We start from the raw sequence: 17,879 nt of genomic DNA on the forward strand, positions 1-17,879 counted from the left end.
GAGGGGTGGGGCTGGGTGGGGAGGGGAGGGTGGGGAGGGGCCTGGTGGGGAGGGGCTGGGTGGGGAGGGGAGGGTGGGGAGGGGCTAGGTGGGGAGGGGCTGGTCACCCCGTGGTGCCCTTATAAAACTCAACGTTTAACCTACTCACGCCGGCTTGTGCCCGCCCTCACAGTCGGGCATATTTGCGGAATACACCACGCCGCCGTTGACCCTGGCCATTGACCGAGCAACCCAACATTCCTACCAGCTCCCTCCGCAGGAGGAATGTGTTATTGAGTGTTGAGGAAAAGCAGAGGAGGGTGCTTGGGCAGGGCACGTCATGGCCAGAAGCGACAACAGGCGATGGTCGAGACTCAGCACGGAGTGGCAGCCAAAGGACGGAAGACGTCTGGGTAGCGAATTCAGCTTCGTGTGCAGTGAGGCTCCAATCACTGAATCGTTATTTTGAGTGCCAATACCGGCCTCAATAAAGTAGGCATCAGTGTACGTGGTTGTCTAGATGTCGTGTGACCCCCCCAATTTATCAGAATCAGAATATGTATTTATACTGGAGGAATCCGATGAACTATAAAGCTATTTTTTTACAGGTGTCCAGTCGGGGGCGGTTAAGAACGTTACAACAACAAACTGTAATAAACATGATAGCAGTGCAAAGTACGAGAAAGGTAAACAAATCACCCAAACACATACAAATAAAACTAAACCATCCCCATCCTACCAGGCTAAGCCCACTGGGATTTGAACTTATTTTTCAGAAACAACCTGGCCACAAATGATAGCTCAACAAAGTAGCCGTATCATTTGGACATTTATAGCAGCAAAATAATCGAAATAATCGCAATGCATGTTTCTAAATGTGGAGGGTATAAATTGGACAACAAATCCACGCGACCACGGGAGAGCGAGACATGCAAACTCCAAATATACAGCAGGCGTCAGGGTCGGGATCGAACCCCCGACCGCCTGCATACCAGTCTAGGAAGATAAACAAAACATATACGGTAAGTTCAAATATATTCTATGGGTCTTTCGCTAAAGCCACGTAGATAAAAAAAAATAATATCACGACGTTTCGATCGCAACACAAGCAATCGTCTTCTCATAGAATATGTATTCCTGCAGTCACGAAAGCTTTAAGTCAAGATATAAATTCAAATTTCGTCGTCAATTCCCAAGCTTAATTGACACCTGACATTTTGTGACCTTTGCATATTCATTTATGTTTTAAATAAATCTCACTTCAAACAAACTTACATTAAGTTTTAGAGAATTAAATGGGGGCGGGGGGGTGGTCACAAGACATTTGGACCACGCTGTACATTACGGCGGAACGGGGGAACGCGACTTGGGGGGGTGTTGGAGCAACAGAGCAAGAGGAATGAAAATTTAGACCCGTCACGACCTCAGCGGCTGACAACGACTGAACGAATAGCACGAGAAATGTAAGTAGTAAATAAACATTCATAAAATAGGTGAAAAGTAAAGAAGACAGTTTAAAAAAATATAAAAATTCGATTTTATGGGAAGGCAAGTCTGAATAGGTGTCTGTGGCCAGCTCACTTCTTAAAAAAAGTTATATAACTCAGTGGGCCTTACCTGTTAAAATAAAAAATAATATAGTTTGTAGTTTAACACGTAATAGGCTTTCGCAACCAATATCATCCATAATACAGGTTTTTTTTTGGGTTAGATGGCATAAATTTAAAATGTGTCGTTAAATCCGCCAACATCCGACAGCCAATTAGTAAGGGTTGTCCCGTAAACAGAACGCGCCAATTCGCCACTAGTGTTGTGTAAATGTTGTGGATTTTCTCTCCAACGACGTCGTACTCAGATTGTAAATGTTGTGGCTTTGCTCTCCAACACACCGGTGTGCTGCACTAGTGACGAATTGGCACGTTCTGTTTACGTCACAATCCTAATTGGCTGTGTCGGGTGGTGGCGGGTTTAACGACACATTTATTTTTACGCGATCTAACAAAAACACCTGTAAAATAGTTTATCGTTTGAGAGACACTCGGCGCGTTTCGGATGTCCTGTAAGGGCTGTGAGCGATGTCAGCGGTTTGGTGAAGCCTACATGCAACAGTGGATGGAACATGGCTGATGATGGACCTGACCTCACGACGTTTCGGGCGCAACACAAGCGTCCTTCTTCAGGTGGGGACAACTTAGCGAAACCACACCATAAGTTATCCCCACCTGAAGAAGGACGCTTGTGTTGCGCCCGAAACGTCGTGATTTTATTTATATAAAATTTTTACCTCCACGACTTTACCGAAAAAAACAAAGAGTATGAATCCTTGCAGTCACGAAAACTTCAAATCTAGAAGTACGGGACCGGTACATTTTGTTAAAACAATGACTTGCAGGTTGGATGTCGATTACATTTCATTAAATCACTTGTAATTATATCCACAAGCAGCTGAGGGCGTTGTTTGATATATCGAGGATTAAACCGATACAGAACACACGGGAGGGTGTTGTGTAACCGACACCACGGCAAAGTGGACGCAGCCACACATTGAATGGGAATATGACAGGGAGTCCACACAAGTGACATTCAGGTAAGGGCACGTTTTATTTAAACGATTTTCTAACTCTCGTGGGAAGTTCACATCAAAAACGGCAGTCTCTCGTCCTCTTCACATCCCATTCCTCCGTCTTTCTTCTAGAATGTTCACTCGGTTCCCCTTGTCCTGACCAATCATCTCCCTTCTCTGTGAGGCGTCTCCAGCCGTTTTTCGTTTTCCATTAGAATCCTATAAAGTACCAGGGGCGAGGAACGTCCGGCCCACGAAATCATTTGGTGTAGCCCTGCCAAGGCAACCGCAGGCGGGACTCGAAATTCAATAAATCTAGGAGCACACCTGGAAAAACAGTTGCGAGTAGCAACATCATCAATACTATATTCTTGGTTCTTTCGGAAAAGTCACGTAGAAGGGAAATAATAAAATAAGAAAAATATAAAATTCTCACGACGTATCGACTGCAACACAAGCAATCGTCATCAGGTGTTGCAGTCGAAGCGTCGTGAGAATTTTATTGGTTTATTTTTTATTATTTTATTATTTCCCTTCTACGTGACTTTACCGAAAGAACCAAGAATATGAATCCCTCCAGTCACGAAAGCTTTAAATCAACATCATCAATACCAGCTAACATCACACGCCTCGCCAAATAGAAGCAGTTCCAGCCCATCGCATTAGGGGTGAGTTAATTGAATGTTTGAACAACAGTCTAATTTTTAAGTTGATCATTTTGTATGGCCCACGAATGATGTTATAGAAATATCCAAATGGCCCTTGGCAGAAAAAAGGTTCATACTCTTAGGTTTTTTAGGTAAAGTCATGCAGGTAAAAATAATAAAATAATATGTTTACCTACGTAAAAATCCTTGCAGTCACGAAAGCTTCAAATCTAGAAGAAAAAAGGTTCCCCACCCCTACCGAGCGGCTGGGGTATTCTATGGCATGATATTTCGCACAGCGGTGCACTCCGCTACTGCTGACGCGCGTGTCTTCTGGTTTGACCACCTGAACGTGAAATTGTGTAAGTTGTTGATCTGGAATTACGAGAAAAAGACCAAGCCGGTGCGCATTCCCCTGACAGCTATCACACGACAGGGCTGTTTATTTGATTGAGGAGGAACTTCGGAGACCCGTACACATGCAATTGTTACGATATATGTTGTAATCCATGAATCGATGCATTGTTACGCGCCTGCAACAATGTACACCCTTGTTTTCATTAAATAGGAAAAATAACTCAGCTTATGGAATTCATATTTAAGTGAGTTGAGTAACTTTCCATGTTCCAAACGGAACTGTTTTTCATTCATGGTGGCCACTGCCAGCCTCTTATGTTGAGACTGACACCCTGAATTTCTGTATAGTCGTTAACCGATTATAATTGCGATTGGATGGAAATCTATGGCATGATATTCATACGAAGCCACACACACATCTGTTGAAGTAGATGGTGATGAGAATGGTGATAAGGATTTTAATGAGCATAATGAGGTTTGATGAGATGGAGAAGGATAAGGAAGGGGAGCGAATGGATGAAGGAGGAGGAGGAGGATGATGATGATGAGGTTTGTGGCTGCCAGGTGAAGGTGAGCCCCTGCTGGGCGGACCCTACCTCTGGTGCCACCCCCCGCAAAGGTCAAAGCCCTCCCCGGAAACCTCTCTCAGACAGCAGCCGGGCACGGCCAGCCCACCCCCTCCACCAGCAACCACATCATCACTACCACCATCATCATCAGCTACTGCCTCATCATCATCAAGCCGCATCAAAGGCAGGAGCAGCTGGGACAATGGTGAGTGAGTGAGAGTGAGATAGAAGCAGGGGGGAGAGTGGAAGCCCCAGCGAGGTTGTTCTTACCACTCCACCTGCGTTTACCTGGCCAAGAGGCACGCGCTAATCCGCCTTGACGCGGCGCGCTTCCGCGTTGGAACTCGGCTCACCAGCGCGCTCTAACGCGTGTGCGTACGTGAGAAAGGGCCTTCATCCAACAGTGGATCGATCCTGGCTGCTGCTGCTGCTGGTGATGTTCGTGATACACGTGGAACGAGCTGTCGGTTGTTATAACTTACCGGGGCTGTACACCTGTACGCGTGGGGAGACCATCAAACGGTGGATTGATGATTATCATCTTCGACTTTTGTAACGCGTACCAGTGGTATAACGCACAATGCACGTGTTTAACACGGCACGTGTCGGCGTTATAACGCAGCGCTGTAACACAGTGAATGGGTCTCGCGTTATAACTCAGCGCTGTAACAGTGAATGAGTTTCGCGTTATAACTCAGCGCTGTGACACAGTGAATGAGTCGTTATAACTCAGCGCTGTGACACAGTGAATGAGTCGTTATAACTCAGCGCTGTAACACAGTGAATGAGTCTCGCGTTATAACTCAGCGCTGTAACACAGTGAATGAATCTCGTTATAACTCAGCGCTGTAACACAGTGAATGAGTCTCGCGTTATAACTCAGCGCTGTAACACAGTGAATGAATCTCGTTATAACTCAGCGCTGTAACACAGTGAATGAGTCTCGCGTTATAACTCAGCGCTGTGACACAGTGAATGAGTCTCTCGTTATAACGCAACGCTGTGACACAGTGAATGAGTCTCGCGTTATAACACAGCGCTGTAACACAGTGAATGAGTCTCGCGTTATAACACAGCGCTGTAACACAATGAATGAGTCTCTCGTTATAACCCAGCGCTGTGACACAGTGAATGAGTCGTTATAACTCAGCGCTGTGACACAGTGAATGAGTCTCTCGTTATAACCCAGCGCTGTGACACAGTGAATGAGTCGTTATAACTCAGCGCTGTGACACAGTGAATGAGTCTCGCGTTATAACTCAGCGCTGTAACAGTGAATGAGTCTCGCGTTATAACTCTGTGCTGTAACACCGTGAATGAGTCGTTATAACTCAGCGCTGTAATACAGTGAATGAGTCACGAGTTATAACTCGGCACTGTAATACAGTGAATTAGTCTCTCGTTATAACGCAGCGCTGTGACACAGTGAATGAGTCGTTATAACGCAGCGCTGTAACACAGTGAATGAGTCTCTCGTTATAACGCAGCGCTGTGACACAGTGAATGAGTCTCGTTATAACGCAGCGCTGTAACACAGTGAATGAGTCGTTATAACTCAGCGCTGACACAGTGAATGAGTCTCGCGTTATAACTCAGCGCTGTGACAGTGAATGAGTCTCGTTATAACTCAGCGCTGTGACACAGTGAATGAGTCTCGTTATAACTCAGCGCTGTAACACAGTGAATGAGTCTCTCGTTATAACTCAGCGCTGTGACACAGTGAATGAGTCTCTCGTTATAACTCAGCGCTGTGACACAGTGAATGAGTCTCGTGTTATAACTCAGCGCTGTAACACAGTGAATGAGTCTCTCGTTATAACTCAGCGCTGTGACACAGTGAATGAGTCTCGTGTTATAACTCAGCGCTGTGACACAGTGAATGAGTCTCGCCTTATAACTCAGTGCCGTAACGCAGTGAATGAGTCTCGTTATAACTCAGCGCTGTGACACAGTGAATGAGTCTCGCGTTATAACTCAGCGCTGTAACACAGTGAATGAGTCTCGCCTTATAACTCAGCGCTGTAACACAGTGAATGAGTCTCGTTATAACTCAGCGCTGTAACACAGTGAATGAGTCTCGCCTTATAACTCAGTGCTGTAACGCAGTGAATGAGTCTCGTTATAACTCAGCGCTGTAACACAGTGAATGGATCTCTCGTCATAACTCAGCGCTATAACACGGTGAATGAGTCTCGTTATAACGCAGCGCTGTAACAGTGAATGAGTCTAGTTATAACTCAGCACTGTAACACAGTGAATGAGTCTCGCGTTATAACTCAGCGCTGTGACACAGTGAATGAGTCTCGTTAGAACTCAGCGCTGTAACACAGTGAATGAGTCTCTCGTTATAACTCAGCGTAACACAGTGAATGAGTCTCTCGTTATAACTCAGTGCTGACACAGTGAACGAGTCTCGTTATAACATAGCGCTGTGACACAGTGAATGAGTCTCGTTATAACTCAGCGCTGTGACACAGTGAATGGGTCTCGTTATAACTCAGCGCTGTGACACAGTGAATGGGTCTCGTTATAATTCAGCGCTGTAACGCAGTGAATGAGTCTCTCGTTATAACGCAGCGCTGTAACTCAGTGAATGATTCTCGTCATAACTCAGCGCTGTAACACAGTGAATGGGTCTCGTTATAACTCAGCGCTGTAACACAGTGAATGAGTCGTTATAACACAGCGCTGTGACACAGTGAATGAGCCGTTATAACTCAGCGCTGTAACACAGTGAATGAATCTCGTTATAACGCAGCGCTGAGACACAGTGCATGAGTCTCGAGTTATGATGATGTTGCTGAAAACTGCACAAACCATACGGCGTGTGCCGCGTGCGATCAAAGAGGCTGCCTGGTGATCGATACGGAGCGATATTCCTCCAGAGACACCTGAATCTTTTTTTTATCACGTGAGAAGTTTAATTATTTATAAACCTGAACATTTAATTAAAAGCATGCTCATGAATCGCATGCTGTGAGCGGCACTCGTGTACACCTTGTAAATTGTTTGTAGATGTAAAAAAAAATGTTGTAAACAAGCTGCATTAAACATTAACCTTTGTTCTCGATAAACAATCCAGAGGTCCCGCTGCTGCAGTTGAAACAATGGGGCAGGTTTTATACTGGTAGGAACCTCCTGGTTCCACCAGCCCACAGGGGATTATTGTGTCCGTCCGTCGTGGGAGGGGTGGGGCTGGTGGAGAGGGGAGGGTGGGGAGGGGCTGGGTGGAGAGGGGAGGGTGGGGAGGGGCTGGGAGGGGCTGGGTGGGGTGGGTGAGGAGGGGCTGGGTGCGGAGGGTGGGGCTGGGTGGGGGGTGGGAGGGGTGGGGCTGGGTGGGGAGGGGCTGGTCACCCCGTGGTGCCCTTATAAAACTCAACGTTTAACCTACTCACGCCGGCTTATGCTCGCCCTCACAGTCAGGCATATTTGCGGAATACACCACGCCGCCGTTGACCCTGGCCATTGACCGAGCAACCCAACGTTCCTACCAGCTCCCTCCGCAGGAATGTGTTTTAATGTTAGATCCCCTCGCCTCTTTATATATGTTGAACTTTTTCGCACCGTACGTAACCGACCATGATAATCAGAGGTGCTGGGGAAATACGACACACTAAACACAAAAATCTGTTATAAAGAAATGAGTTTGCAATCTTGATTTAAAACATACTACTGCCCACTTCTTTCAAGAAGTCTGGGCCAAAATTCCTTTCGAGAGGGGTTCTCTAGAGCTCCGTCTAATTGGGCCGTACTGCCGACAGTGGCGTGAGCAGGGAATTGCAGGGCTTCGCCTTGACCTTTGCTAGATTGAAGATGATTAAACTTTCCGCTGTAATACACGGTAAGGAAGGCACATTTTTTCGAAACAATTTAGGTAGCGGAGAAACATTTGTGGCATATTCTGAATCGAACACACTCGTATTCAATCCAGTCTTCATGTTTGGCAGGAGAAAGCTATCAATTCTCTTTTTGCTTATGACATGAATTTCTTTCGATGTTTAATGACTGAACTGGTTTAATGGGGTTAACGTCACACGTAATATATCAATGATTATTCATTGACGGTAATGTAAAGTTCTTCATCAATCCACTGCTGGATACAGTTTTACCCATGGCCTGTTCGTCGTGAACGTTGTTTGACCATACTTCACCAGACGGGTCAATGCAGGTTGGTGAAAGGGGGTGGCCCAGGACCCATTTTACATATCGCCTGACGCTGATGATGTTGGTCGTAAAGAACATGGCCAGCAATCGAAGAGGAGTTTGTGATGTGGTTGGGACACGTATACACAGGGTGGGGCAAGGCAAGTTACCCAGACGGACATCTGAGTGGCACCCAAAATATATTTTTTTTATTTTACCAGGAAAGGCCCACAGCTATTTGGATTTTTTCCAGAAGCGATACAAATGATAGCCCAATGACGTGGCGTATTACGTGAATTTTGTTTTAATAGAATGTTTCCAAATGTGGAGGGAAAACCGGATGACCAGGAGAAAAATCTACCCGACCACGGGGAGAGAGACACGCAAACTCCAGATATACAGCAGGCGTCGGGGTCGGGATAGAACCCACGACCTCCTGTATACCAGGCGAGGTCGTTAATCTTGCCTGGTCTGGCGAGGACTTGGAGACCACTTGGTCTCCTAAGGTCAGAGACCAAGTGTAAGACCTAAAGTCTGATGATGGTGGTCATGGTTTTTGTTCAAATTTGCCAAATTCGAAAAATTCCACCGCAAATCTCTCAAATTGGGATTACACAAAGCAGTTCTCATCATCGGCTCTTACTGGCTAACTAGGGCCCACAAGTCCTGATCCCCCACTTGTGACCGTGCCATCACCATCATAGAATCTCACCCAGATCCGGAAGTACACTGACAAAACAGACTGAAACAACTTGGACGTCCAGAATTAACACCTCATTAGAGACTAAAATATCACACCTCCTGGCGTTGACATTCGTCCTGGCTGGGTGGGCAGGGTGGCGTGGGGCTGGGTGGGGGGTGGGAGGGGTGGGGCTGGGTGGGGAGGGGCTGGTCACCCCGTGGTGCCCTTATAAAACTCAACGTTTAACCTACTCACGCCGGCTTGTGCCCGGAAGTACACTGACAAAACAGAGTGGAACAACTTGGACGTCCAGAATTAACACCTCATTAGAGACTAAAATATCACACCTCCAGGCGTTGACAATCCTCCTCCTCGCAGACACCGGGGTGTGTCCATCAACCGCATCAGCACGTCGGCAGGCCAATGCTGCGCCACATCTCCTTCACGAATGGACAATCGAGACGCGAGAGACAGTAGTGCGATTGGGGCCATGCAACTCAAACTGTGGACCACACAGGAAACCCAGTGAAGCCCAGAGGTCGCAACCGGGTACCCGATACCCGTACCCTACCCAATACCCAGCTACCCGTACCCGGCCAGGTACGGGTACCCGTTTGCGACCCTGATGCGGCCGGGTACGGGTAGGCCGTGAGTCACTGGTGAGTAACCGTTTGTCACTCATTTCTGGTAGGGTACGGGTACGGGTAGGGATCGGGTATCCGTAGCCGGCCGGGTACGGGTACCCATTTGCGACCCTGGTGCGGCCGGGTACGGGTACGGGTAAGGAATCAAAACCCGTTTGCGACCTCTGCTGTAGCCTGCGCTCCATTGACGGAGGAGGAGGAACAGCAACACTCCACAAACTGTCGTTGAAGCCCTCTCGGCGTGGCCGACACTTAGCTCTGGAACGTACTGTACTGCTATGTGTACGCAAGAATAGAATGCCCACTGGCAGGCTGGTGCCGGGTCACCTTGTGGCTACCTTGGGACGAGCTGCCATTCGGGGCGTCTCTCCCAAAGCTAAAACCAAGGGGCTCTGAGATTTTTCGTTAGGCTATGGGCTCTCCGTAAACGCAAGTGTTATGATTCGTATTACCATCAATAATTATATTACTTTCTGTTATTATACATCTGTGTGGGGAGCAGTGGCGCAATAGTTAGCGCATTACGCAACGAAACCGGTGACTTGATTTCGATTCTCACTCCTGACCAATAATAGAGGCAAATATTTTGGACTGGTCCTGGGCCTCCCCTATGTCGACTTGGCATCAAATGAGTACCTGGTGCGGTGTGTAAACATCGCCACTTGAGAGACAAAGGCAGCCGGGCGTGGTGTTCGCCACGTACCCCCTCGTGTGCCGTTCCGGCCTTCATAGGTGCTACTGGCTAACAGCACTTGCCCCAACAGTCTGTCAAGGCTATACGGGGGATCTTTGTCTTGTGCATGTGTGTGTGCAGTTGCGCTTCATGCTGCTGTTTAGCCGGCAGGGCAAGTTGCGCCTGCAGAAGTGGTACGTGGCGCTGGCGGAGCGCGAGCGGCGCAAGGTGGTGCGCGAGGTGGTGCAGGGGGTGCTCACGCGCAAGCCCCGCTCCTCCAACTTCCTCGACTGGCGTGACCTCAAGCTCGTTTACAAACGGTGATGCGGCCCCCCCACCCCACCCCCCGTCCCCACGGCGCATCAACATTGGCACGGATAACATCAGTGGTGAGCGATATCACCATGGGACCTGGGCCTCCTCGAGGTCAACTTGGCTTTACGTATTTGCCTCGCTCGCGGTTTATAAACTTCAGCGCCGGGGAGACAAAGGCGGCCGGGCGGGGTTTCGGCCACGCCACCCCCTCGTGCGCCGTGCCGGCCTTAATTGGCGCTCGCTGAAGCCCACTTGCCCCAACAGCCTGGTAAAGGCTATACGGGGGATCTTTGTCCGTGTATCTGTGTGCACAGCTACGCGAGTCTGTATTTCTGCTGCGCGATCGAGTCGCACGAGAATGAACTGCTGTCGCTGGAGCTCATCCACCGCTACGTGGAGCTGCTCGACCAGTACTTCGGAAACGTGAGGCATTGCACCCGGCCGTGAGCCATCGACTGCTGGATAGATTTTCTGAAACGCGATGAATACGGCAACATCTGCATGCTACAAAGCGGTGTTCTTCACTGATTTGCAGAGGGGGGGGGGGGGGTACACTTTCGCCGATAAGACATCATCAGTGTGTGAGGGCCGCCACACATTTTTTAATCTTTTATATTAAGTTCGCTTGCTTGCGTGCTTGCATGCTTGCTTGCTTGCTTGCGCGCTTACGACCGTGCAAATCTTTCGGTCGTTTTTTAACCCACTTCCCGTGATCCAATCGAGCTGACATTTTCCACACAGACTCGTTGTGGGTGAAAATGAATTTTCGTGAACATTTTTTTCAAAAATTTTACACTGTTTAGGGAATTTTTTTAAAATATTTAATTACCAATTGCTTAATGCTGGCAGACTATCATCTGACCCATAGGTGGCAGCCATCTCAAGCCAGAGGACGAGAGGACTCTAGCCGCCACGCATATAAAGGATTTAGAGTGAAAAACTTTGTTTTTACGGGTTAATTTTTAAACCATTGGGTTTGACAGCACAATGGGGGGGGGGGGGGGTTCACGTGTTGTGTATTGTCGGGGGCCGCACTAAAGGCCACCAGGGACTGCCAGTGGCCTGCGGGCCTTGGCAATGAAGAAGGCTGCTATAAAGGGTGTGCACTTGTGTGTAGTTTTATGTTATTAACTTGCTCACTCACCCTTACCAGACATCTGTGAAAAGTAGCTTCATAGCTCATAAGATTCCTCCAATGTAAGTAAAGATTTGTACGGTGGAGAACGCAGGTGGTGCATTTGTCCAGTTATCTCAGTCGGTGGAACCGTGACAAATGGGGTCTTTCCTGGTACCTCCTGCCAGCTGCGAGCCGTCGACACATCATCTGCCCTCAAAGTGCACCTAGCCCGGCACACCTGCCGTAGTGACGTCACAGTTGCTTGCTGCTGGCCAAATCTGCTGTCTAATAATAATTCTTAAAGAATGGAAGTTGCCTTTAGGGACACATTGTGTTTTACTGGTGGATCCAATGCAACGTTTAATCGAATAATATACATTTTTTTCGGACATTTACGCAAGGACTGCACACATCCATGTGCGTGGCACCACGGTGGCGAGATGTTAACTACCACACCTTGTATACAGGAGGTCATGGGTTTCATCCCGATCCTGACGCGTGCCGTATTTTTGGAGTTTGCATGTTCCTCCCTGTGGTCGCGTGGATTTTTCTCCGGGTCTTCCGGTTTTCCCCTCCACATTTAGAATCAACATGCGTTTAGAGTATTTGGATGCTTCTATACATGTCCACATGACAAGCCTCTTCGTTGAGTTATCACTTGTGGCCAGGTCACGTCTCAAAACGAACTTACAGCTCAGTGGGCCTTACCTGCTAAAATAAAGAAAATCGTTTCGTTTTAGTCTTAGCACCATGTTGTTACTGAAGCATGGGACCACCTCCGGGGACGATGCGTCGACATGTGGGATTGTCCTCTGACGTGCTTGGTGACCGTGTGAGCCAGGTGTGCGAGCTGGACATCATCTTCAATTTCGAGAAAGCCTATTTCATCCTGGACGAGTTCCTGCTGGGCGGGGAGGTGCAGGAGACCTCCAAGAAGAGGGCGTTGAAAGCCATCGAGGAGGCCGACCTACTGCAGGAGGTGCGGACACACTAAAACAGCGGCCCCCAACCTTTTTGGCACCAGGGACCGGTTTCGTGGAAGACAATTTTTTCACGGACCGGGGGGGGAGGGGTAAGGGGTCATCATTGGGTCTTTCCCCCTTTTCAAAGAAGCTCTCCAGCGACGTTTGTTTTTTTTACTCATGTTGGCTACTAGGGGTTAGAGCTTGTGGGCTTACCAACACTGTGACCGAGACGAGTGCGCGGTGCGGGAAAGAGGCGCGGACGGAAGTGGTGAATAATGAAACAATGGGGGCGGGTTCCACGCGCGGACTCGCCGCTCTCACCTCGCGCTGCTGCTGCTGTGCGGCCCGGTTCCTGACAGGCCACGGACCCGTACCGGTCCGTGGCTCGGGGGTTGGGGACCCCTGCACTAAAACACAGACAAAGATTCCCCCGCCCGCACCAAGGGGGTGGGTAGCCAGCACCACACCCAGCCACCTTTTGTCTTTCCGATGCTGATGTTTACACACCGCACCAAGTACTCATTTGAGGCCGAGTCGACATGGGGGAAGGCCCTGGGAGCGGTTTAGGCATTACAGCAGCTTTCGGCCCCATGTCAAACCACTGCTGGATTAAGGTCACCCCACGCATTTTAATCATGGATATTTTTACCACTGATGTTGGCGGTGGGTTGCAATCCAACTCTGATCACTGGTTTGTAACAGGGTGCGCTAAATACAACAACACCCTCCCCACACACACACACGCGTCAAAAGACAAACACAAGAGGTCGAGTACAAACCACACACACGATATTCCGATAAACTTGAATCTGCGAAACGGTACTTATTTCCGGAAAGACGCGAATGCGAAACGCGGTAAATAACTTGTCATCATTTGTGACTCGTGCACACGGTTGGCTACGTACGGCGCGAAAGAAGTTCAACATGCAAACGTACGTACGTACAATTTGTCACAAACATGGCAATTGTGCACCCGCGTTGGCCGGCAATGGCAATGCTCATTGTTCCCCCCCCACCCACCCCCCTTACCCCCTCCACCCCCTGCCCCCCCCCCCCACCGTGTGATTGCGCCTATAGGAGAATGAGGAACCTCGCAGCATGCTGGAGGAGCTGGGGCTGGTGTGAGTGAAGGGCCGAGTTGAGCCGAGACGACCCCCCCGCTCTCTGGAAGAGCACCCCCCCCCCCGGCCCACCCCACCCCCCCCCGGCTCTCCCCCCCGTCAACGTAAATTACACCCGGAGCCCCACGCAGAGCACCACCGTGAAAACCCACGTCTCGCAAACGCGTTTGTGTTCACCGGAGAGAGTTTTCTTTGAAGCCTTAATACCGTGAAACCTGTGTGAGGTGGCAGACCTGGCATCTACTGTATTACAATGTCATTGTTTATTTTGTAAATTAATTGTAACAGCACGGTCAACTCTCAATTATCCAGGATAATGGTAGGTTTTTTGGGGGGGGGAGGGTGCGGGAGGGAGGATGGAGGGCTGGCCCGGATAAAGCATAAGCACGGATAACATATTTAAATTAGGGTATAAAACGTACTTATTGTTTACCTCGGTAGAATGGGGGTGAACATGTTTAATGTGCATTCTATTTTATTGCTCTTTTTATTGCTTCTCAAAGTAATGGGTTTACTGGCCGACGTGCTTACAGTCACGTGGGCACTGCGTCACTGGTCCTCGAAGAGTGAGCAGCAGCGCGTACTTATATCGCCGCGCGCATAAATCTATATTTTTTTCCGGCGGTAAATCCGCAAAACAGACAATCCACCCACAGACAATCGAGAGTTCACCGTGTTCATAATTGTAATTTCGGCTCACGATTCTGTTGTGATTGTGATTGACCCCAGGTCTGACGAGGAATGGTGAAGAAGCTATGAGATCGCGACGATTCACATTGTCACAGAGACGCGATGAAAGTAACAACCGTTATTTTTATTTTAGCCCCATCTTTGCGCGTTGTGATGCTATGCATGTAACGATACATCGATTGGAATCGATGATGATGCTTGTAGTACTTTGCATTGAGTTGCGCTTGTGACATTAGATTATTCACTATTAATGGAAGTTATCATTTCAAATTACATGCTAATGTGAAGGTAAATGCAGTGGACATGCCTATACAAATGAGGCAGAAGAGAAAGAAACGCTAAAAATGAGAGAGAATCAAATGGCGATCCTGAATTGTGACAATTCATCAAATCAACGGGTCAAGAGTGCGACGTGAATTGTTACATGCCCAAATAACATGGTACAATTTGGTTTTATAAAGCATCAACATACAGTTCTGTTTTAATCATATATTAATAATGAAGCTGCTGTCTGTCCCAATAGTAGTTACTACATGTTAAATAAAAGAATGTGTTTTGAGTGGATAATGGTAAAAAAAAAATGTATATTCCCTCAAGGCGTTTTGTCTGCTCCTGCCGCTCATATACCGAGTTTCCAGAGGACGACGGTCAACCGTTCCACTTTTCCACTGCTTCAGTTGAGCCACATCGGAGCTTTGCTGAGCCAGGCCAGCATAGCTGAGTTGGCGTTAGGTAATTTTTCCACTGCAGGAGCCGAGACATGCTGCTGTCTCAACACTGAAAGAGCGAGTCAATTTCCATGTCGGTGTCTGGGTAATTCCATGTCTTCACAGCAGAGGTCGCAACCGGGTACCCGATACCCGTACCCTACCCGATACCCGGCTACCCGTACCCGGCCGGGTACGGGTACCCGTTTGCGACTCTGGTGCGGCCGGGTACGGGTACGGGTAGACCGTGAGTCACTGGTGAGTAACTGTTTGTCACTTATTTCCCAACGTCTTGTCTCTTCTCACAATTCAAGTTCCTAGAATCAACCCACCCGCACCTGCAACATGGCTTCATCCCAGAGGTCGCAATCAGGTACCCGATACCCGTACCCTACCCGTACCCGGCCGGGTACGGGTAGGGTACGGGTACGGCCGGGTACGGGTACGGGTACCCGTTTGCGACCCTGGTGCGGCCGGGTACGGGTAAGGAATCAAAACCCGTTTGCGACCTCTGCTTCACAGTATACTGACGACGTCACACGCGACGAATGCGACATTAGCCCTGCCCCTGGGCGTGCTTTGCCCCAAGCCAGATTCGGACGTCTTGTGCGGGCAGCGCATAACGGATTGGTTCTTGCTCAGCACAGCAAATTGCCTGTGGAAAACCACCCGTACCGCGAGTGACCCCGTGCTGAGCTCAGCTCAGATGTGCCAGTGGAGAATGCGTGCTGGAGTTGGCCCGAGTTGGCCTAATATCTGTCAGAATTGAAGTTGAAAGAAGGCTCGAGTTGACTAAAGAAAATGAGTGTCAAGTAATCGCCGAGTTGGACAGCTATTTCCGGAAACACTTCGGAGTAAGACTCGGCTACAGTCAAATGCCAAGGCTGGTGCTGACAACTTAAATTCAATGTAAAATTTCAATCTAAAATGAAATGTTCCAGCCACCTCCAATCAAATATGTTTTATCGTAACATATTTGGTAATGTATTTCATCCCAGTAGAGGGTACATTTAGCACAAGCTTTCACAACCAATTTTATTATTCTTAATTTATTGTTCACATCACGACTTTATTTATTTGGCTCCATCAAGTGCAGGAGGGTGTACCAGTGACGTGCGGTGAGGTCAATGGCTGGGGAGGCACTGGCTAGTGTCAGAGCCAGATTCACACACTGAGAGGGGGTGTAGTCTTACTGAGGGGGGCGTGGCCTCACAGAGGGCGTGGCCTCACTGAGGGGGGCGCGTTAGACACGTCCCCCTCAGTGAGGCAGATGTGATAGCTGCCTCCCCTGGTGCTTTTTCATTGCAGTTTCATGACGAGACCAGCGAGCCTAAATAAATTTATCCACATACGTGAAATAAGTTACCTGGAGTATGGAAGGCGAGGACATGAAACGAAGGGGTCTACAAACATTACATTGGTGACATACTGAGATAGTAGCAGGCACGCGCTTATTGCCCGCGCTCCATACACTTACTGAGGGGTTGCGCAATCAGAGGGGAGGCTGAGCTCGTCGCTGCCTCACCTCTCGTCTCTTCCAGTATTTGCAGCGGAGCTCCGAAAATTTGGCGATTTTGACTATAAAAATGATTGGAATCGTACAGAAATGACATTTATAACACAGATCAGTGTAAAAATCTTAATATTTATTCGCTTTTTTTCGTAACAGCTATTTTAATTGGAGTATGACGGGTGAGGCTCTGCCTCCCCTGACCGCACGCCCCTGGGGTGTACAACACGCATTGGCAATCTGACCTAAAAATCTATAACGATTTACCTATTTCTACTCTGCCGGAATTCTGACGGAGGGAATTCAGGCTAATTTCAGTGGAGTGAAATTAGCCTCAAAGATTTGAGCTTTGGCCAGAATTCACAACCAACTTAAAGTTAATAATAAAAAAAAACTACGGAAACGTGCTGCCTGGAACGGCAACTTGAGTTCAACTTCGAGTTGTGATGCTCGTGGGACCTGGGCAATAGTTGTCGAAGCAGTGAAGGTTAAGTTTAGTTGAGATGAAAGTGCGACAAGGCACTTAAAAGACAACACTAAACATCCCCGCAGGCTGGCGAGTGTGCTGCAGTTCTTACCAAGTTTCTGGGAATTTTCTCAATTTCCTGCTGGAGCCAAAGCAAATAATCTCGCCGCATAAATGAGATTTGGATCGGCGACCACCTTCGGTTGCACCTTCGATTAGCACGATTGGCTACGTACGGTGTGAAAGAAGTTATACACAGGTGGACATACATCGTATAGGGGCGTGGTGATGCATTGCAGTTATCGATTGCTTCTCGAGCTCAATGCACGTGTCAAATCGCGTGTGACAATTGACGTTTTTCGCTGCCTATATTTTGTCGCCTGCAATGGGATCTTAACAGGTTCTATGTGTGACTCCCCCCCCCCTGCCCACTGCAGTCACTCAAAACGCAACCGTTCATCGCAATAAAATACATTGATTCTTGTATCCGGATCGCGAGATTGAATCGTGACAATTTGTCGGATCACACACGTGGGAGTGCGGTCGAAATTCCATATGCCTTATACAATTGTTGTTGATATCTCCCATGTCCTTCCCCTCGCACCTCCGATTAGCACGGTTGGCTACGTACGGTGCGAAAGAAGTTAAACATACGTACAAAGCGGTAATTGCTTTATCTTCCTCGGAGCGATGATGGGTTTCGTTGACCACCTGATCTAAACTTGCAAACT

The 17,879-nt window shown here is 48.4% G+C and overlaps 1 protein-coding gene across 1 annotated transcript; it reads left to right on the forward strand.

Moving 5' to 3' along the window:
- Positions 1–4,101: 4,101 nt before the first annotated feature.
- On the forward strand, positions 4,102–17,634 carry LOC144730727 (AP-1 complex subunit sigma-1A-like). The gene is made up of 5 exons (XM_078611442.1): positions 4,102–4,320; positions 10,399–10,577; positions 10,887–10,995; positions 12,531–12,668; positions 13,732–17,634. The coding sequence occupies exons 1-5, from the start codon at positions 4,318–4,320 to the stop codon at positions 13,777–13,779; spliced, it is 477 nt and encodes a 158-aa protein (XP_078467568.1). The 5' UTR covers positions 4,102–4,317; the 3' UTR covers positions 13,780–17,634.
- The last annotated feature ends 245 nt before the right edge of the window (positions 17,635–17,879 follow it).

The sequence above is a fragment of the Lampetra planeri genome, chromosome 36, assembly GCF_965212315.1.
Source record: "Lampetra planeri chromosome 36, kcLamPlan1.2.h2, whole genome shotgun sequence".
Lineage (NCBI taxonomy): Eukaryota > Metazoa > Chordata > Hyperoartia > Petromyzontiformes > Petromyzontidae > Lampetra > Lampetra planeri.